This window comes from Ochotona curzoniae, unplaced genomic scaffold (genome assembly GCF_017591425.1).
Source record: "Ochotona curzoniae isolate NIBS_2020 unplaced genomic scaffold, NIBS_Ocur_1.0 contig_2210, whole genome shotgun sequence".
NCBI classification, from domain to species: Eukaryota; Metazoa; Chordata; class Mammalia; order Lagomorpha; family Ochotonidae; genus Ochotona; species Ochotona curzoniae.
The window spans coordinates 21,680,994-21,703,837 of NW_024465369.1; the positions used below are offsets into that span (position 1 = coordinate 21,680,994).

Consider the following 22,844-nt stretch of genomic DNA (forward strand, 5'->3'; position numbering starts at 1 on the left):
AAATTTTCAAAAATAACTTTGAAAAGCTATATGCAAACAAACGGGAAAATCTAGAAGAAACTGATATTTTATTTATTTGTTTGATTTATTTTGTCCAAGAAAAATAGATTTTTTTGGAACAAGCAACTTACCAAAATTAAGGCATGATGAAACTTAAATAGACCAATAACAATGACAGACTGAATCAGCCACAAATATTCTATCAACACGGAAAGCAAAAGACCGCAAGGCTTCACTACTGATTTCCACCAACCTTCCTAAGAAGGAATAACTGTAAATCTTCATAAACTATTCAGGACACTTGAAAAGGAGGGAATCCTTCCAAACTCCTTCCATGCAGCATCATCTTAATTCCAAAACCTCATGATACAATGGCACACTTACAGAAAAATATCTGTGACTAACATAAAAACAAAAAATCCTCAACAAAATTCTGCTAACTAAACCAACAACACATCAAAAGATCATCCACCCTGACCAAGTGAGATTTAACCCTAGGATACAAGGATGGTTCAACATGTGCAAATCAATAAATGTGATACATTACATGAAAACCTGAAGAATAAAATCACAGTGTCATCACAACAGATGCAGAAAAAGCATCTGATAGGCACATCACTTTCCTGATTCAAGTCAGCTGGGTTTCGAAGAGATATACCTCAACATAAGGTAATATTTGACAAACCAAGAGCCAGTATTATACTGAATGGAGAAAAAGTGGAAAGCATTATCACTAAGAACCAGAACCATTTCCTTCTCAAATCAGGCAAGAATACTCACTCTCACCACTACTATTCACTACAGCTCTGGAAGCAGCCAAAGCCATTAGGCTAGAAAAAGGATACAAATGGAAAAAGAAACTCAAATGATCCTGGGTTGCATATAATACAATCCTATTCACAGATAAACCCTGAAATTCTACTAAGATGCGATTGGACTGATAAGAGAATTTGGCAAAGTTGCAAGATATAAAATCAATACATAAAATAAAAAACCAATAGCTTTGCTTCTCAGCCTTTTGGCTAAGATCAAGTGTAAAAAATCAATAGCATATTTTTAAAAAGATTTACTTACTTAAAATATTTATTTATTTATTTAAATGTATCTGAGATAGAGTTAAAGGGAGAGACAGAGAAAATGATATCATCCATTACTGGTTTACGGCTGAGATGGCTGCAACAGCTAGGAATAGGCCCCGCTGAAGCCAGGAGCTTTATCAATCTCCCACACACAGAGAGGGGCCCAAGCACTTGGGACATCTTCTGTTGCTTTACCAGACCATTAGCAGGGAGGTAGGTTGGAAGTGTGGGCAGCTGAGACATATACGGGTGCCCATATGGGATGCTGGCATTGCAGATAGAAGAATTATCTACTAAGCCAAAAGGCCTAGCAACTCAATAATATTTGCACATTGAAACAATGCCGTGGCTGAGAATGAACTTTTAAGATCTCTCCCATCCACAATAGCTATAAAAGATCTCTCCCATCCACAATAGCTATAAAAATGTTTAAATGCTTAGGGAAAAATTTAACCAAGGGTATGATACTGCGGCAAAGCCCAACCAACCCTCACCCACTCAAATTTTTGCTTGCACCAGTAGGAACAGTCAGCCCAATCTGGCCCTTTGCCAATCTAGCTCACATGAGGACCACAGGTATTGCAGCCCTGCCTGGTCTGGTCAGCCCCGATCCCAGTGCTCTCCAGTGGGAGTGATTGTCCAGCAGGGGATATACAGAGAGGAGGAGAGACAAGAGAGGAAGAGCTTCCGTTCGATGATTCACTCCCCAAGTGAGCGCTACGGCCAGTACTACACCGATCCGAAGCCGGGAACCAGGAACGTCTTCCAGGTATCCCATGTGGGTGCAGGGTCCCAAAGCTTTGGGCTGTCCTCGACTGCTTTCCCAGGCCACAAGCAGATTTTAGCTGTATGGGAAGAGGAGCTGCCAGGATTAGAACCGGCACCCATATGGTATCCAGACGCGTTCAAGGCTAGGACTTTAGCCGCTAGGTCACGCTGCCAGGCCCTCCTAGTGGCAATTTTTTAAAAGTTTCTTGAGAAGAGGAACAGAGAAACATTACAGTACCTAGAGGAGATACTGGGGTTAAGGAAGATTCACTTTCAAAAAGTTTAAAAAAAAAACTGAGCTGAGGGAGAGCATGAAGATATAGCACAAGGCAGAAAATAGCTTTCTGTGGAGTTTCGAAGGTGTGAGACATGAAGCACACGTGGCAACATCTCTAGTTGAGGGAAGACTGCTCCCTCCACTAAGGAACTAAATAAAAAATGCAGAGGTGGATATACTGGCAGATTTGGTGCTAGGGAAGGGAGAAAGGGGAATTCCCACCACTTGGATTACATTCCTGCCTCTCAGCTGGAGACAATCCCATCACCCTTGTGATGTGCAGTTCAGTAAGGATATCTCATCCATAACTAATGGCATTGAAAGGAATTATTTTCTGTTTTGTTTTGTTCGAATACCACCTACTAAGAAATAATTTTTGTTATTACCACTATATACAGAGTAGAGTAACCAAAGAGAATTTAATAATTTCATGGTACATTGCTTAGTGCTATTAAGTCTGTACTCTTCAAGCCTACCAGGCAACTGGAACGGAGAAGATCCAAAGGAGACAGAGCACACATAGAGAGGAAGAAAATCAAGGGATTCTTATCACATTCCAGGGAAAATATGACTCCCACGTAGGTACCAGCATTCCTACCTCAGAAATTCCTGTAACATCGGGATATTGCACCCAAAATTGATTTAAAATATTATTTCTAAAATGTTTGAGAAACAGAGTTGCTATCTCCTGATTCATTGTCCAAGTCTGCACAATGGGTGAAGTGGACCAGGTCAAAAGCAGGAGCTAGGAATTCAGGCAGAGGGCACAATATGGATGGCAAGGACCCAATCACTGAGCTATAAGCAGTAAGGGATACAAGGGCCTCATCTGCCACTATGAATTCCTACCCCTACAATGATTTTAATATACTTTCATACTAAGAATTGTTCTTTTAACATCTTTCTCCTCTTTTTATGAGTTGCTGTAATAACGCAAAAAAAGCTGCCCTGGGAACACACTCGCATAAGTTTTGCATTGTTGCCCATAGAATGCTTTGTGAAGCTTTATTCTGAGGGACTAGACCGGCATCCCTTATTTCCACGAAATTGGGAACAACCATGAAAACATATTTTGCCACTTGCCCTGAGTTTTGTCTTTTATATGCTATTTCAATAACGGTCTATAGATTGTAACCCCTGCACTGGAAGTGGAAATATCATGGAACTGAGATGGAGAGAAAAGAGAGGATAGTCTTTAAAATAGTAACAACAGCAAATGTTAAACGACATTGATTTGATTGAGCAGCTACTTTTTCGAAATAAACATGATTTATGCTTGAATTTCATTTGAAATTTTCCTTTCTATAAAATTATCCATGTGTTTAACGATTTGGAACATTTGATAACATTCCAAATGTTACAAATTTTAAAACATTCCTTCCAAACCACACCAGTGCATTTTTTTCTCCAGACCAAGAGAGGTATTTCTCATGCTAGCAGTGCTATTTCTAATTTCTAATTTATTCTTAAGGCTAATTTGCAAAATGAAATTGTTTTGGATGATTGGTTTGCAGTAAACATGATGTACCAAATTGGTTTCTAAATTTAGAAGAAGGTTGAATCTCCTCTTATAATAATCAAGAAATAATAAAAGCATTAATGATAATGAAGCTTTCATAATTAAAAAGTCAAATTCTAAAACAACAAGTGGAAATGAATGCTAGCAGGTAGTAGCTACATATGGTATTCTCACAAATTATTATTTTAATCTCTTTCCGGAAAATAACACAACTCTAAAACGCAGTTTATTAAACGATAGTATTTGGAATGCATGTGCCATGATTGAGGTCCATAATCTTGGTGGATTTAGGACGATTTTATGTGACTTAAAGATACTTACATTTTGATATTTGATTATTATTTATAACCTTCATCTATACTCCTGCAACACAGTGGTTTATCTACTTCCTACTTCTTGAAGTCTTTATGTAGTGGAAGGTTAAGCTTCTACATTGGCAGCACATTTTACAAAAATTAATGGAAAATCAGAAAGGAGGGAGGAAGGAGGTGTGGGAGAGAGTGACAGTGATTGAGTGAGGAATCGAGGGCATACAATTAAAACTGTATGTATAAAATACATTAAATTTGTTTCTGTTATATAAATAAAAAGACATTTAGGAAAGAGTGCATATAATTGTAAAATCAAAACAGGAAAAGTTCTTTTAATAGATATCAGCACTTCTATTTTAGACATATTGTATCATTATTAGGATAGCCTCAATGATTGCTATCCATATAAATGTTTTTAAATAAAAAATTGGCTTACATCTAAGAGGATTTGAGGATAACATCTAGCTTTTAAATACAGTAGACTCCATGTCCCTTCTTGGAGGTTTTTGCGGACTGATTTTTGGCAAAATCTCTTGGGCATAACATGTGTTATGAAGTCCAGCTTCTCTAAGTGCTAATTCCACACGAAGTCTAGGATCAGAAATTATCTGTAAAATAAAATACAGTGTAAACAACAATTCATTGAACCAAAGTAAAAAACCATCACTTAGCTCCACATTTCTCTGCATAATATATTTTTGTTGGATAAACAACTAGATGACAATACTTTTTGTGAATGTGGTAACTACTTTCTGGTTATTTTTAAGAAAAATGCTTGGAGTCAGCACAGTGACATAGCCTGCTAGTGCTGGCATTCCATAAGGGTGCCAGTTCATGTCCCAGCTGCTCCAGTTCTAATCCAGTTTCCTGCTTGTGGCCTGGGCAAGCAGCAGAAGAGGACTCGAGTCCGTGGGCCTCTGCACCCTCATGGGAGGCTGAGAAGCAGCTCTTGGCTCTTGGTTTCAGATCAGTTCAACTCTGACCATTGCAGCCATTTGGGTATAAGCCAGTGGATGAGAGAGCTTGTTCTCTCTCCCCTCCCTGTAAAATCTGTATTTAAAAGAAAATATGTGACATCATCAATTATTGACATATTAGTGTTTTGCAACACAGGTTGTATAGACTTACAGGAACATTTCAAAAGCTAGCAGAAAGTGGAATTAAAGGGTAAGTTTATCTTTCAGGTAAAAAAAAAATGAAATACATGCATGGTATTTTCATATTACACATTTTCCATGAACTTTATGAGGACTCTTCATGGTATAAACTAGACAAAACATTCAAATTATTAAAAGTCAGAGTCAAAGAAGCTTACTTTCTGTACTGTCATTTATGTATTATTTCATCACTGGCTAAATTCATACAGCACAATCATTGATTGAAGAAAAAAAAAGGCTAGGCCATAGCTCTGTGCATCTGTCTTTAAACAGACACTTTAATTTCTCCACCATTTGACAATATGTAAACTAAGTTTAAACACATGGCCACCACTTGAAAAACAAAAAAATCAATAGATTTTTTTTCCCCAAAGCCAGATTTCTATTTGAAACAGAACTAGAAATGTCCCCATCAGTCTGATTCTAAGTGGGAGTAGACATATGAGTAGTTCAATTTCTGTTTTCACTGGTAGTTGAGAGGACCTTCTTCTTCCCCTCCTACAAGTATTAAATGCCAATAGACATTGCTTGGGATGATAGAAAATGACCTTGTATGGATTTTACCGATAGAAGCATTTTCTATGGACTTGAAAGTCCCTCTAGGGAATGGGATTATAAACTGTCTAAATCAGTCGCCTTTACCCCTTCCAGGAGCTCCTAAATGAACAAAAGTTATAAGAATAAAGACACATAATCACAGTTCATGGCAACAAGTGATATATACTATTTGGATAGTGGGGTGAGGATGATCTCAGTAAAGAGGATCTAACTCTAAAGTCCAACTTATTCTATTTCAAAGAGGAGGAAAGATCTAACCTGTAAAGGAGGGCACAAACCCAGAGGTGAAATAGGTCAATTTGATAAGAGCATGTGTACCATTGGGGAGTCCTGGGTACCGATGCCTCTCAGTCTGGGGAATGAACGTCAAAGGCTTGCAGTCCTTGTCAGTGCATCTTGAGAGTCACTATAGTATTTCTGCTGTTTTTAAAAATGTGGAATTAACTTTATTTATTCCAAAGACAGAGATATAGGGAGAGAGACTGGGAGAGAGAGAGAGGAGAGGGGATGGGAGGGGATGGGAGGGGAGGGGATGGGAGGAGAGAATGAGAATCTTATCAGCTGGTTGACTACCCAAAAATCCAGGGTTGTGTCACAAAATCTAGAAGGCCAGAATTCCATCAAGGTCTCCCATGCGGTTGCCAGAATGCAATACTTGAGTCATTACTTTTTGCCTCTTTAGAAGCTGGAATAGCAAGCAGAGTTGGGAATCCAGCCCAGGTACTCCAAAACTATGTGCAGTGGCTTACCTGTTGTGCCAAAATACCTACCCATGTTTTCTGTCTTCAGCATGAAAGTAACATAAACATCGTGGTTACATAGAAAAAAAATTATCTGTTCCTAATCTCAAAACAAATTATTGTGTAAGAGAAAAGATTGAGGCCAGGAGAGTAGTTAGGAGCCTCCTGTAATTATTTAGCTATGAAATAATAAATGTCTAAACTTGGCTAGCAATAAGGAAGCAATTACTATCAGGAACACTATGAAAAGAAAAATCAATAGAAATTAGTGACAGGTCAGACCTGGGGCTGAGGAAATGATGAGGATGAAGACAAGATAAACAGGATTTTGATTCTGAGAAGCAACAGCTCTGTGTTTTTGACCTGTTTCTCCTGCTCTTTCCCTAGCCACTCTCTTACACTCCCAAGGATCCATGTCCAATCTGTGTACAGGTTATCTGTAAGATCCAACTCTCTCTTCACTTCCACTGTCATAAGCTCATTTTTAAAGTTTATTCTCTTTTTCAGTAAACTTCAAGTGAAACTGAGACCTTCCTCCCATCCATATCTCTACCTCCTCAATTCTATCTAGAAGCAGTGACTTGCTTTCCTGCAAATGTACAGTATCAAATGTCACCCTAAACGTGAAACCAAAATAATCAACTTTTTCTCCCTGAGTCCTTCTGTATTGTCACATGCTTAATGGCAAGACCATGTGTAACTTATTGAATAACTAGTGTGTGCCAGGCTTTATTCTGGGCACTTGACACTGATCATCTCTGATAACAGCAAGGTCCTTGCAAATCATGCGTTTACAGATGAAGAACATAAGGATTTTAGTAGCTTACTCAAGGGCATCCAGTCAGCAGGTAATGGATGTGAATTCGAATCCAAAATACAGCTAACTTGGCACCACTGTCCCTTCTTTCATTCCCTCTGCTTCCATGCCAGAACCATTTATTGTCCTCGCTCTCCTCACTGCTCTGAAGATTCTGCCATCTTACAATGACCTCATCCCAAATCTGCTCTTACCAGGTTTTCACTCAATATACATAGTTAAAGCATAATATACCTGCTTCAGAGTCTCATGACTGCTTACAGAATAAGTACCCAACGAGTAAATAGCAAAACTTACCATGCTTTGGATTTGATGCTAATCCATGCTTCCAGTCTTACTTCCATAGATTGACTGGCCACATTACCCTTCTGTTACACTTTACACTGAAGGCTCATTCTACCCTTAAATGCTCAATAAAACTTGCTTTTTTTTTTTTTTTAACCTCAGCATTCTAAGACTTTTCCAGGTTCTGGTTTCAATCCTTCCAAACCCTAGCTTCCCTCCCTACTTCAGTATCTGGAATTTCTATACATTCTTAGAATGAATCCCTCAACAGGGCACACTCCTCAACCTTGTTTTTATTATGGTGGTGGTTGTTGTAAATCCTCTGATGTGAATTATGTTGCAGTTACCAAAAATCCTTGACTTAACACAGAGCTCAAAATTTCTTTTCTGATACTCTTGGTCAGGTAGCTCCTTTGAGCTGCCACAGCCCTTAAATCACCATGATGGAGTTCCTCAAAGTAAAATAATTTTTGTACATGCCTTTTCCCCTCTCAGAGTACTAGCTTGCCTCCTCCACAAAGCAAGGAGGTAGGCCATGTATTTCACATAAAATCAAAATACAGTGTATGTCATGACATAGTGTGTTTTCTATAAATGTTTATATGGTTAGTGAATGAATTATTCATACTTTTGTTCTTTTACAAAGTATGCAGTGCATAACAGAGGCATGATGAATCGCTTGGGCAATAGATGAATGGATGAAGTTTCCTGATTTTTAAATAAATTAAGTAAGTTTTTAGCTTCTCTTGCTATGACTTGTAAAATTAATAACTACGTTCTCCTTTCATGTCAGGAATATCCACTTATTCATCTGTCTTCCTTTCTTATTTCTACTCCTTCAACCATTCATCTAAACAATCTTTCTAAAGCCTCCTTTCAATTATAGGCACAGACTACAATGACTGCTAAGTTTCTAGAAATGGCTATGTAACTCCATAGCACCCAGAATTATTTTGTCATGAGTTCCAGTGTACTGCCTTCTGTTCATTTTCACTTCTGAAAACATGTACTTGTTTTGTCATGCCAGTATCACTGGTTGTTTAAAAGTTTTCCATTAGTTTAAATACAAATTTTAATGCAAGGGAAACTCTTAAATAATAAAACCAAAATTTTTCAAATAAAATTTTATAAAGTCTGCATTTTTTAAATTTACAAATTAGGCTCCAGCATCTCCCTATACCCCTCCCTAAATCCCTGCACCCCTCCACTAATTTTCTCCATGTCATCACAACAGTGTAGTCCTTCACAATCAGCCATAGTGCGCCATTCTACTGTTTAAGTATATCCTGATATTGTAGCAAAGAGTCTGGCATCTTATTGTCAAGATACATCCAAAAATTTCATTGGGAGTCCACCTTTGATTTGGAAGTAGAGATGCACATTATATTGTAGCTTTACATCTGTATGTGAAAGTCTCTACTACACAGTTACTATATATCTGTATCATGGAATAACAAAATAGATTTTAGAAAAAAAAAGCCTCAAAAAATTTTACAGGGAAAATAAAGGCAGGAAGTTTCTGATTTTTCACTAGTCTTCCATTAAAGTATATTCTCAGTGTGATGTCACTAACTCTCGTGTTTTAATTGTGATGTCATAAACCTATCATTGTACTTTCATAATGAATTGTGATATCATAAGAACTATCTGTGACATCTTAAGCCTATAATTGTGATGGTGGAATCAATTTTTATGATATAAACCATCATTGTGATGCTATAATCATTTGTGATTTCATAAACCCTATATTGTTTAAAGAAACTTGTGATGTCATAAACCTACCACTGTACTGTCATAAGCAATTATGAATTTGCCAACAAATGTAATAAAATTAACATTTTGATACCATAAAAAAGTAAGCTGTTTATTGCCCATTGTAATGATAGACTATTGTTACCACCAAGAATGGATAAGTTGATATTGCACACTATTAATTTACGTGTCTTTCATATATAAGGCCAGTAATAAAATTTTTCAAATGATTAAATTTAGAAATTAGTTTTCAGGGAGAGAACACTTTTAGGAAAATTGCTTTGTTCTAAAGTCACTAGCTGTAACGCAAAGTAAGAATTATATAATAATTATGTGTTATAATTTAGAAGTAAAAATGATGCTAATCAGAGTGATGCAGCAATGTGCAAATTGAAAACCCTTAGTATCTGACAACACAAACTTACGTACACTTCTTAGCATCACCGTTGTTTTTCTGTCAGTGATATGTATCCCCATAATTACCTGCTTTTCACTGTATGTGTTCAATGAGAAGAGTGGCTTTTGAAGAATAAATTCTTCCTGCATTTCAGTATCCATCCTAGCTTTGGATGCCATTGTATCTGACATCATTCTAACAGGATCGAATTCAGCGACAACAGCAACCTGGAAGATGAGAAAGCAAGGCTACTTCCAACCTGAAGTAAGCTAAACATTTCTGGACAAAATTATTAATTTGTAATCCCCACTAAAGAATGTTTTTTTTAAAGATGAAGCCTCAGAGGAAAGAGCAGAAAGAATATTAAATTCAAGCCAGATCATAGAAATCTAGTTGTAGACCAGGGAGATATACAAAGAGTTAAAACACACATGAAAGAAAATGTTAAAAGGCCATACTACAAATCTAATTGCTAATGATTGAATATTTTCATAATTTCAGATGAAAATCTATCATTCTCATAAAAATCAGAAAAAAGGTCATGAAATTTATGTTGGAGACAGAGGGAAAGACAGAACACTCCACCTGCTAGTTCACTCCCTAAATGTCTACATTGGCCAGAGCTGTGTTAGACCAAAGTTGGAAACTCAATTCAAGATTTCCACTTGGGTGGCAGGGAATTTTTTGAGCCTGTGGGTGTATCCCGGCAAAGGGCTGACATTAGGCATTAAATGCAAAAATTCTGATGTGGGACACAGATGTGTTAATCGCAATATTGACCATTAGACCAAATGACAACCCTTACAGTAAATGTTATATAGAAAATACACACACGGGCCCGGCGGCGTGGCCTAGCGGCTGAAGTCCTCACCTTGAACGCACCGGGATCCCATATGGGTGCCAGTTCTAATCCCGAGAGCTCCATTTCCCATCCAGCTCCCTGCTTGTGGCCTGGGAAAGCAGTTGAGGACGGCCCAAAGCCTTGGGACCCTGCACCCGTGTGGGATACCCGGAAGAAGTTTCTGGATCCCGGCTTCGGACAGGCATAGCATCAGCCGTTGCACTCACTTGGGGAGTGAATCATCGGACAAAAGATCTTCCTCTCTGTATATCTGACTTTCCAATAAATAAATAAATCTTAAAAAAAAAAAAAGAAAGAAAGAAAGAAAGAAATACACACACTTGGGGGCCAGTGCGATGGCTCAAATGGCTAATTCTTCACCTCCAAGTGCTGGCACCCTTATGAGCACTGGCTGTGTTCCAGTTGCTTCACTTCCCATCCAGCTCCCTGCTTTTGTGGCATGAGAAAGCAGTGGAGGATGCCTCAAAGCCTTGAGACCCTACACCCCTATGTGAGACACAGAAGAAGCTCCTGGCGCCTGACTCCTGACTTTGGATCAGCCCAGCTTCACCTGTTGCAGCCATTTGGGGAGTGACCCAGCAGATGGAAGATCTTTTTCTCTTTGTCTCTCCCTTTCTTTGTAAATCTGACTTTCCAATAACAATAAGTTAAAAAATAAAATCCACATATGCACTTATCTTGATAGTTAAGTTAAGAGCAATTATTCTCTTTAAACTCCAGTAGTTTATGGCTATGACGGGAATCCCTTTGAGCTTTCTACAAACCTATTTAATATGATTAAGCTGAGTTTAGAGTCCACGACTTTTGGGTAAGTTTGAATGTGTTGGTATTGTATCGGGCAAGAAGAATAAATTTACATTGTACCAGGAAGCTAGATTTCCAGACATTGTTATAAATTGTCATTTTTCCTGCTAATGAAAAGCTACAGTCATTTAATATCCCTGTCCTAGCCACTAATTCAAACATACATCTTAATGACAAGAAGCCACTGATTTGGTAAATTATATGCACCATTAGTAACAGTTGTCTGTCAGTTCCAAAATTTAACAATTATCATAAAGCACATGACATTTTTTAAGATCATTCAGAAAGTGTAGTGAAATAACTGGAGTTTGAATATACTGTGATGGCTTATAGACACTATGTAAATATCTTACGCTTTAATTCTAAGTATTGACCATAGACAGTTGGCAGACATTTCCTCCTGATATGGAAGGATTTCAAATCATGTGTTCTGCAGTTATCAACGACATATTTTGAGAAAAAAGCATTTTAGTAATTCTGGTATTAAGTCCTGTCCCAAAAGGCAATACTGCACAATTCTTTTCTAATGATTGGATAATTTAAATTTTGTAGCATGTAGGGTTAATAGGAATAACATTACTATGATTTTAATCTCTATAATGTATATAATCAAAGAATAAGAAATTTTAACAGTTGTGTATATATATATATATCACTATACTATCTCAAATTTACATGTTTTAAATTTTGCTTGGCATTTGCTAACTTCAGGATTTTGAGAAAGCATTTGGCAAGCATGCCTTTGTTATTGCTTTTATTAAAAAACAACTTTTATGGGCCCGGCGCGGTGGCGCAAGTGGTTAAAGGTCCTCGCCTTGCACGCCCGGGATCCCATATGGGCGCCGGTTCTAATCCCGGCAGCCCCGCTTCCCTTCCAGCTCCCTGCATGTGGCCTGGGAAAGCAGTCGAGGACAGCCCAAAGCTTTGGGAACCTGCACCCGCGTGGGAGACCCGGAAGAGGCTCCTGGCTTCGGATCGGCATAGTATCGGCCCGTTGCGCTCACTTGGGGAGTGAATCATCGGACGGAAGACCTTCCTCTCTGTCTCTCCTCTCTGTATATCCGCCTTTCCAATGAAAAAATAATAAAAATAAATCTTTAAAAAAAAAAAAAAAAAACAACTTTTATATTATGTATATTATTATTACCCATCATACATATTATATATCAATTATATTATATCTAGAATATATATAATATTGCAATATATTAATATTCAGTTCACATTTAAATATATCATATATCTATATATTTCATATTATATATTTGCAATATATAATAAAACCGTGTATTATCTTATATAAATTGTGTATAATTTGCATATTATGTTATATATAAAATTTATTGTATATAATGCACATTATATATAAAACAATTATTTATTTTTATTAACTTAAAAGGCAGAAAGAGAAAGAGAAAAAGAGAAAGCTAAAAGAGAGAGAAAAAGCCACAGTGGTCTTTAAAACTGGACCTCACACTTGGCAAATGATTGACAAACTTGAATTTGCATCACTACAAACCTATTTGGCTGTTATTTCTACTCTTCATTTGAGGAAAGCAGCTCAGAGGAGTAAATGAGAGACAAGTCTCTTCTGCTAGTGAACACCCAGCAGGTTATACTAAGGCTGAAGACTTCAGAGGACAATTCCACATTCCCTCCACTGACACGGACGCCATTCCCTAGGAGCTCGGAAAAGACTTATCAAGGGAGAGCCTTGAGCCTGTGAACTGAACTAATCGCTTTCTGATCAAGCTCTGAGAAATAAGCATGTAAAACCACTTTATCACATATCCTAAGTTCTCAGATTCCTCATTTTTACAGTCTACTTTCATATACTTTCTCCTAGTTTTACTAGGCAAGGAAATGGGAGGATTTTTTTTATCCATAAAAAGTTTTTTTTTTTTTTTTTAAAAAAAAGACTTATTTCTTTTTATTGGAAAGGCAGATACACAGAGAGGAGGAGAAACAGAGAGGAAGAGCTTCTGTTCGATGGTTCATTCCCCAAACAGCCACATTGGCTGGAGCTGAGCCAATCTGAAGTCAGGAGCCAGGAGTTCTTCCAGGTCTCCCACGCGGGTGCAGGGTCCCAAGGCTTTGGGCCGTCCTCGACTGCTTTCCCAGGCCACAAGCAGGGAGCTGGATGGGAAGTGGAGCTCTCGGGATTAGAACTGGCATCCATATGGGATCCTGGTGCGTGCAAGGCAGGGACTTAAACCACTATGCTATCACACCGGGCCCAAAAAGGGTTTTTTTTTTTTTTAAGATTTAAATATGTTTATGCACTGGGGAATACTTTCAAACAGAGTTTCCTACCCCGAGAGAATTATCTTACTCCTTCACATTCTGTGAGGCCAAGAACATCTTAGGACTAGACCTAGAGTTTCCTGTTGCAAATGGATGCAGTTCAACTCGTAAACTAGAGGTGATGTGGATATGATTAATTCTTGAGAGTTTTTTTTTTAAAAGGTGCTAATAAAGTTCTTTTAATATACTGAAAAACTGGAAATAGTTCAACATAAATCTAATTGCTCCCAGGAATCAACCTGAGTGTCTCAATTTGGAATAGTGACATTTTATGCAGCAGATGTCATGAACTAAGGCCCAGTAATAATGTTATTAAGAGCACTTAGAAACTTATTATTTTATGAACCACTCATGAAACTTTCCAAATGAAAACCACCTGTTGCCTGAGGGCCTCCAGCCGCCTTGCTCTCTCTTCTTCTTCATGTGCTTCCTGGAGGGCTGCCTCCCGTTTCTCCATCAAACGCTTTTCCAATAACTCTTGTCTATATTTGACCCTTTAAAGAGAGCACAGGGAGGTCAGCGAGGATTTGTAACAGTCCTGCAGATACCACGGGTGACGACAGAGGGAGGCACCTCAAAGGTGACATCACTGTCACACTTTAGTTTCACAGTTTGGGCTCATAGCCAAACAATAGAAGAAAAAAAACTTATATAAAATTCAATCTGCAGTCATTCAAATAACAACCAGAGACATGCAGGAAAGCATGGAGTAAAATTCAGTTCATCTGATTTCTCACTGAATTTATTAACAAAGCACCCTTGGAAGCCACCATGCAACTGACCTGTTGGCATACTCCTGGGTTAGTAAAACAATATTCTGATAAATTTTAATACATTTTAACATGCCAAAAGTCACATTACTTGTTAAACATGTATGCACTTAGATATAGAAGCTAAGCTATTATAATAAATTTTTCTTACTAAACCATGTAGATCACCACCCATTTTGTCCAGAATGCCCTGAGACGGCGTGTGTTAAGAATCTGTAAAAATTGCACTTTGACATCTGTAGATGGCAGCAAAAACATGAGTTTCTCCTAGAATTATATTTCCACCCCCTTAAAATAATAATTTTTTTTTTTTTACGAAACACTTTTAAACACTGGTTAATATCCCTCAGGTCTCTGAGATCTCTCCACTGCCTCTCTTTGGATAGTCTCCCTTCCCATCTTCTTGCCCAAATCATTCTTCAATTGTATTGTAGAAATGGGATTTATTTCCACAGGCATTCATCTTCATAGGCTCCTGGCGTATCAGGGGAGTCTGAGGCCATTGCCTCTGTCATCCATCATTACTGGCTAAAGTTGACCATTCCTTGTAGCACCCGTCACAAATGCCTTTTGCCCTTAGCATGCATACCTGCACATGCATACAAGTCATTTTGTAGACCCTTCATAGCTAGATTTTGACATTTCTTGAGTGCTTACTATCCACCTGATCTTAATTATTTTATATGCTTTTACTCATTTAGACATCACAGCACCCAGCCTTACCCTTGGTCTCCCACCCCACATGCAGTGACCCATTTTGTTCTCCTGCTTATGCTATGATTCCTCCACCTAACTCCCCATCTTTTGAATACCCATTGCATGCCAAATTCTGTGCTAGAGAACATGTTTATAGAGAAAGACTTTGCTCCTATGAAATAAACAACAAAACATGTGTAAGGACAAAACAAGATGTTTTATTTAAGGTGCCTCAAGAGAAGCACAAATAAAGTCCACTGGGAATTTGGAGATGATCACTAGATCACTAGATGGATTTTAGGAGGAACTTTCTGGACATAGCAAGAACGTCATGGAGGAGGTGGCATCTGAGCCAGATCTCCAGGTTAGTACTGGGAGAGGCAAGAAGGGCAGAGGGCAAGGAGGATGCTGTCTTCCAGGCAGAGAGCAAGTTCAGGGCTGGAATCGCACAGGCGATGCCTCCATGGCCTCACTTAGGCTCAGAGGCTTTGGGGAGGGGAAGAATTCAATGTAGCAAGAACAGAGTGAGCTTTGAACAATTATTGAAAGGCCTGGAGCAGCACTGGAGGGAAGATCCTGGCAGGCAGTTCCCTGGTTTCCTTAGGAAGATTCTCTCCTGGGGAGAAATATTCTCGGGAAACAGACTGCTGCCCAGGCTAGCAGGGAAGCAGAAGCACGAGTAGAAGTGGAGGAATAGAAGTTAGAAGGAAAACCCTCATGCCTTTTGAAGACTCTGGCCATCCTTCCAGCTGCTTCAGCATCAAAATTGGAATAGTGAAGACATAAGGTTTTCACCTGTTTTGAGAAAGAAAAATCATAGTTGTTCCAGTCAGGGAAGTCTGACTTGCAAGAAAGAAATTGTAAACAAGAGTTAGGCATTTACATCTGTGTCGGAAGGCAGACACACGGATTACTAGGAGGTTTACTCATCCAGAAGGTATTTACTGAGCACCTGCCACACACCAAGTGGTGGGCAGGGGTCTCACAGTACAACCTCAGCATCAGATACATACATGCTCCTGGCCTCACAGAACTGACAATCTAATAGTGATACAAAGACCTAGGCAATGCTAATACAGGGTAGTTGAGCTGATAACACAGTGAGGTACTTGGGGGAGGATCTAAGAGGAAGCTCTGAATTTGACACAGAAAAGGAAGTGGGAGTTCACCAGAGAGAGAGGGAGAGAGTAAAGAGAATGCTTCAGGCAGGAAAACAAAACAAACAAAAAACAACTTCCAGTGCCCTTAACACAGGCACTGGTTGGGTGGCAAGACCAGAGCAATGTTAATGGTTTCTTGACTTTGCAGTAGATATAAAGGGAGCATCAATAAAAAGTTGGAAGACATGAATGTATAAGCTGTATAGGAAATAAATAGCAAATGTTAGTCTATTGTATGGGTGAAGAGAGAAGGATTCAGTCTTGTACAGCAAACACTAGTGTTCCCACTAGTCTGGGAACTTGAGAAACAAAGCAGAGAGGGAAGTGGGTTTAGACACAGACTTGTCTTCAGCAGACCTTGAATGTTGAAATAGGCAAGTAGTCTATACTAACAGAACGGAACTGAAACCACTAAGACTGAATCCACAGTGAGAATGTGGAGGAAGAATAGAAGTGGACCTGGAAATGAATGCTAAAGAAAGACAGAAAAAGAGGAAATAATTTAGGGGAATGAGGGAGATAAATGGCCCTAGGGAACTAGAGAGAATGGCATCCAAGTGCACGGGAAAAACATGAGCTTCCCACACAGCTACTGAACTGAACAACAGGGAGTCTTTGGTGACTTAGGCAAGAATAGTAGGTAGAGTGCTTTTAGAATGAGATGTGGTTAAGGAAGGAAGCGGGCTGGAGGCAGCTCCTTTAGTAAGACTGAGCCAAGTGGGAAGCACAGACAGGGCTGTGACAGAGGAAGTGCAGAGCTCATCTGGGTGACATTCACGTCGGAGTGATGCCTAAGGTGACGTTGACGACCTTGAAGATTCGCCATTGGAAAACCAGGGAACACAGGACTCATATCCAGATTCTTCGGTCGTATACATGCTATGTTGTGAATTCAAACAATATTCCATTCACAAAGGGAAACTCTTGGTGCTTCTTTCTTCTGCTCCAGATAGAAAATATTCTCCTAAAGAGAAGTGATGCAGAAAAATTCCTGGGCAGGAGCCAAATGCTCACTTATTCATAGGGAAAGAAAACAGCTACACAGTGAAGTCAGTCATTTGGAAAAATTTCCACATAAATACTTTTAGCCATTTGAGGTAGCAGATTTTCTTCAAATTAAACTGTTGCTATGAAAGTCAATGTTGGGCAGTAGCAAAACTCAATAGTTTGAAAGCTGTGCCCTGAATTCCCAAACAGGAGCCATGGGTTCATTCCTCAGTCTCCTGTGTGCCGCCTGAATCTTCACATGTTGGAAATGCTGCAAAAGAGTCATTTTCAACTTCTCTTGGAGGAGGAGAAACATCATTTTGTGCAAAAGCAACAGCTGCTGCAGAATCAGGCACAGCATTAACAATAATCTGAGCGGGATTTTATTTAAGCCACCGGGACTGAGTGTAGTTGAAGGGACAGCAAAGCTTTCATGTAGAAACAGAATTTATATGTCACTTAGGAGACTTTTTATGTGTATACTGTGCTGCAAGAAATGAGGACCCAGACGCAAATGGTTTGGAGACATGTTGAGCCCTGGCTTTGGAGAAACTTCACTGAAGTAGTGGAACTGCAACATTATGAATGTGCCGCAGAGAATCTTGACCTTCTCAACTGGAATACAGCTCACGTTAGTCTAACCGAGAAGGTATCACTACACCAAGGACGGTGGGGTGGGCAGACTTTTGGAAAATGACACCTGGGGCAATTTCTGCAACTGAAATAATAATGATAATAATAACTTAAGCATTAAACCAAAAGACTATGAAGACATATCTTAATTAGGGTATTCTAGCCAACATCAAACTCCCTACCACCAACTACCAAATATTTTAGGGAAGCAATTTTTCCTTCCTGAATTAAAAGCATTTTACAATACACTTGCTACTTAGTGTTTAAGTCACATGGCTCACTCAAGGGAGAAAAAGAAATCATTAAAGAGGTACTTGCCAGAAGGGTTTCAGCAGCAGCCTCCTGGGAAACCTGTTTCTGCCTGTTGGAAAATTCACTTTTGGCTCAAATCCTACTCAAAAAGTTGTTCTCATCAAATTGAGGGGACCCCTCCATTAGCCTCAGGGTGCCTCAGCAGGAGAAAAATGCACAGATCAAAACAGGTGGGCCAGGTGTCAGCACCTCTCAAATGGAGAGGAAAAAGGCTGCCAGAAAATGGAAATGGCCTGAGCAGCCATTGACATCGAAGGACATCGCCCCTCTAAGAGGGGCTGGGGCTCCCCCACACCCTCACTGCCCATCTATCCCTCTCTGGTGGTGCTGGCCAAGGCCATGAGCCCTGATGCGTTTCTGCAAATAGCAATGTGAGTTCTGATACAAAACAGTAACATCCTGGTACAGACGGGCAGGGGACAAGAACAAAGAGGGCTTACAGTGCACAGAACCATGCCAGCCCCAAACAGAGGGCATTCTTCAGGTCCCGAGCACCTACTGGTTCTTTTGTGAGGATATCAGAACCCCGTTGACTGACAATGGTTATTTAAGCACCTACTACGTGCCAAACACTGTTCTAGGTGCTCAGTGGGGGAGACAGCGGGGTGGGGGGGGTAAAAGGACAACAAAGTCCTTAAGTGCTCAGGGCACAACAGTGGGGAGAGGGTCGGGAGAAGGACAACAAAGTCCCTGTTCTGTTTTTTAATATTTGTGGTTTGTGAGTGGTATAGGCATGCCTGAGTCAGCACCCCAGTAAAATGCACAAAACTGTTCTTAATAAATTACTTTTGGATTTACCGTAAGGTTACTAAATTATAAAGTCCCTTTCTAGATTGCTGTAAAATGGTGCTTAATTAATGCTTAAGTAGAGACACTGGAATTTTTAAAAAACTGGTATCAGTGGTTGGCATTTAGCCTAGAATCTAAAATGTCCATGTGCCATATCACGTCTGAGTTCAACTTGCAGCCCTAGTTCCCAGTCCCAGTGCACACCAAGGAAGGCATCAGGTGATAGCTCAAGAACTTAGTTTCCTGCCAATCCCGTGGGTATTTGAGCAGTGAGGCAGTAGATTAGAGCTCCTTGCTTTCTCGCTCACTCGTAAATAAAACAAAATAAAAAACCTGCTCTCAGGAGCTCTCCCTAGGCTAATGATTTCATAACCTGGTAGTAGGGTCCCAGTCTTGGTATATTTTTTTCAAAGTTCTGCATAATGTTTCCAATGAGTGGGCTGGGCTAAGACTCAATGCTAGTGGTTTGCAATGCTAACATCAGAATCATCTGGGGAGCTGGTTAAATGCAGACTCCCCCAGCTGCCTCCAAGGTCCCTGATTTCACTCCTAGTGAGCAAAGCAGACATCTGCATTTCCTGACTGAGCTTCCAAGTGGTGCTGATCCTGTAGCTCTGTGGACTATGAGAACAATGGCTCAGATAAATATACAGATTAGAGAAACTCCACTCGACTGTGGCTATCAACACATAACCATGTACAAATTATTACCTAGGTAGGGTGTACATCTGTGTATGCTGAATGTGAAAATTACATGTCTGGGAACGGACCCAAACTAGAAATTCCTGCTTGGTGCTATTGACATACAGGAAAAGATCATTTAACCCCCTCACCTCCCACATCCCAAGGTCCAACACATCCTAGGGCCTTCTAGGATCAGCATCACTGATGAGCAGTTACAGCAATGGCTTTTAGAAAACTGTCCTTGTGCTGGGCCAACTCTGGCTCATCCTAATGACAGAAATGACAAACCTTGGGCTACAGGCTGATGTTTAAGGGATGGCTTGAGGAAAATCAAAGGAGGAGGAAAGGAACTTAGAAATGAGGTAAGAGCCATTTTCTTTGAAAATAGTTGTTGCAGCTCTGGATATTTTGTCACAGTAGAAGCAAAAAACCCTAAATGAGAGTGAAGTACTTTCTCCTCCTGGTTGTAATCAGTTCCAATCTCACTGTCTGAGTGCACTTGAATTGGAGGTACAGAAATATCAAAGACTTGAACCTCGGACTCCGAGCCTGAAAACAGGACACAATGTGGAGAGGCAGTAGGAAAAATGCTACAACTATCATATTACCCCATCCCCCCAAATTAGCTCGAAATGCCCTGCTGCTACAATTTATCTTTTTGATCTACTGATTCCTTTCTGTCTCTATAATCATTTTATATCTTTACATATGATCAAAATCTCCCTAGGCTACTTTCTAATGACAAACTGGGGTACAGGCAGAAAGATGCGTGTTATCTAGATTGGGTTAAAAACTATACTAAAACAAACTAGAATCCTAGCCTAACGCCTTCTTTTTTTAATTACTAGCAAGTGTAAAGAATGTTAGTGTGAAAATCCTTCTTCCACTGCAGCACACACCCCACCTGATGATGCTCTTAGCTACTGCTTTCAACAGTTTTTCTTAATTGAAAACCAGTGCTCCCTAGGTGACACTACCTCTGTTGCAATCCCTTAAATACAGGATACCTGTAGAGAGGAGGCTGCCTTTTTCTACCTCCCAGGGACAATTTCAGACAAGTTTTCCCATTGATGTTGGGATGATACCAGCCTCTTCCTACTAGGATTCTTGAAATTACCTACTCAGATCAGCATTCAGCTTTAACTGAGAATTATGCAAAACTCTCCATTATCATCCATCGAGTCTGTTAAATAAGATTTAGGAGAACATGGGTTTGGACTGGACACCTGCACTGGGCCGTCCCCTTCAAACCAACACAGAATTTAATCACAGCAGCGCAGTTTCGGTTGGCTGCAGGAGACCCTGTAGCCAATTAACGGAGCTGTAAACAATTAACTAGCTTAGCTGCAACCAATTGCTAGTTGATTGACAGAGGTTGTAGCTAATTAAGTTGTTTGTTGGCGGTTTCTCTATAAATGCTTTCTGATCACGTTGTTCTGCTCACTGAAGTTCCCAGAACTTGTTTTGGTTTTGGGGGAAGCTGCCTGATGTGAGGACTATGCTGTCAGTACCTTTGCTCAAAAATTGGGGGGAGGGGGGAATGGGGAAGATCTCTTCAAAATGTAGTTTGGGTTAAGGGGGAAGATGTAGCTGGGCTAAGGAGTGAAATTGCTGGGCTAAGGAATTTCCTAAGACTTCCCTACCAGTATTCACCTCATTGTACTTCAAGAATCCCTGCTTTGACCAGACTTAGCTCAGCCTTACCTAGAGATGTTGTCCCACTAAAACCTATAACTGAAAGATCTTTCTGTGACTCCCTTCTTTAGAGCCAGCCTCTCCATGTGGAAAGGTGGAACAAGCAAAACTCTTGAGGCTTTAAAATAGAGAATGCCAGTTTCTTTAATGCTATATTTTGTTTAACCATCTTCAACCTATGACTTTAAGCTTTGACTTTTGAAGATACTTCCTAACTGAACCAAGTGTTAATATAGGGCTCATGTTTTCACCCTTGAAACTAAGGTCTTTCCACCTTTACCTTTTCTCTATGGTTAGGAAGCAAAACCGGGCTTTCCTCCATTCTCTGCCCACCTTGAGCGATTGTGTATTTCTTCATAAGGCATTGGGATGCTGTCCTTTGATTATCCTGCTTTTGTTTGTACTTATACCGACTCTAATTCCCAGTCTGTACTCCTTGGGTTCACACAGATTAAGTCAAACATTAACTGGACAGTCCAACACTGCCATGGAACCTCAGCTGCTTGGCATTCTTGCCTCTCAATAAGGAACTTTCTACTTCACTGGGAAGGCCACTAAGCATTCATTTTCTGAAAGTTATTTTATGATACAGTTCCAAAGGCACTGGGATTTCCCCTCCCTTCCTCTCATTGATTTCTCCTATTTTATCACAATAATATAGTCCTTCAGAAGACAGTCTGAAGTCCATTGCTCTGCTGTTTAAGTGTATCCTGACATTGTAGGTATGGTTAATGGCAGAGTCCAGCATTCTCTTGTCAAGATATATTTGTTTTATTAGGAAACCATCTTTGATTTGGCAGTGGAGATGCATACTGCATTGCAGCTTCACGTCTTGATAGTCTCTTATACAGTTCCTCTAGATGACTGTCTATACATTCATGTTTACCTATATATCTACTGATCTTGCATTTAAGCATTTACTTTCTCAATATGTCTTGCCCACCTCAACCTCCTCAAGACCCAAATTCACACATTCTCTGCTTTTTCAACCTGGGCTTTTTATCTGTTAAACCTAGTTGTCCCTAGACTATAGAAGAGTTCCAATACTTCTATTTCCTCACTCTTTCCAACCACCTCTCCCATAATTCTGACATTAGGTGAGACCTAACAAATAACTTAATGAGCTACAGCCTTAGTCAATCAACTAGCAATCGGTCACACCAAGACTAAATTGCTTACAGCTCCATTAGTTCATTGGGTACAGGACCTGACCTTCCACAACTTATTGAAGTTCCCTGTAACTGATCTTCAGTTTTCCTTAAATAGTGGTGGAAATGGTTCCCAACTCCAATACTATTTAAAGATGCTGTCTTTTACTAGTCCCTTTGCAGCAAAATTCCTCAGAAGCAGGACTGTCACCAAGTGCTCACTGCACCTTGATTGTAAACTCTGCTGTATTCTAGGTTATTTCTTCGTCACTGCATAGATGATGTTCCCCCTCATTTTGCCTGTGATCCCAAATAGCAGATCCAGTGTTCCTTCCAGACT

At 39.6% G+C, this 22,844-nt stretch overlaps 1 protein-coding gene across 1 annotated transcript in view; it reads right to left on the reverse strand.

Moving 5' to 3' along the window:
- Window positions 1–4,415: 4,415 nt before the first annotated feature.
- CCDC148 (coiled-coil domain containing 148) overlaps window positions 4,416–22,844 on the reverse strand; it is a 197,272-nt gene continuing 178,843 nt past the window's right edge. The window contains exons 13-15 of the mRNA XM_040971994.1: window positions 14,007–14,124; window positions 9,747–9,887; window positions 4,416–4,562 (exon numbers count right to left, since the gene is read on the reverse strand). Coding sequence (XP_040827928.1) covers window positions 4,416–4,562; window positions 9,747–9,887; window positions 14,007–14,124 — 406 coding nt within the window. The remainder of the gene's footprint in view (window positions 4,563–9,746; window positions 9,888–14,006; window positions 14,125–22,844) is intronic.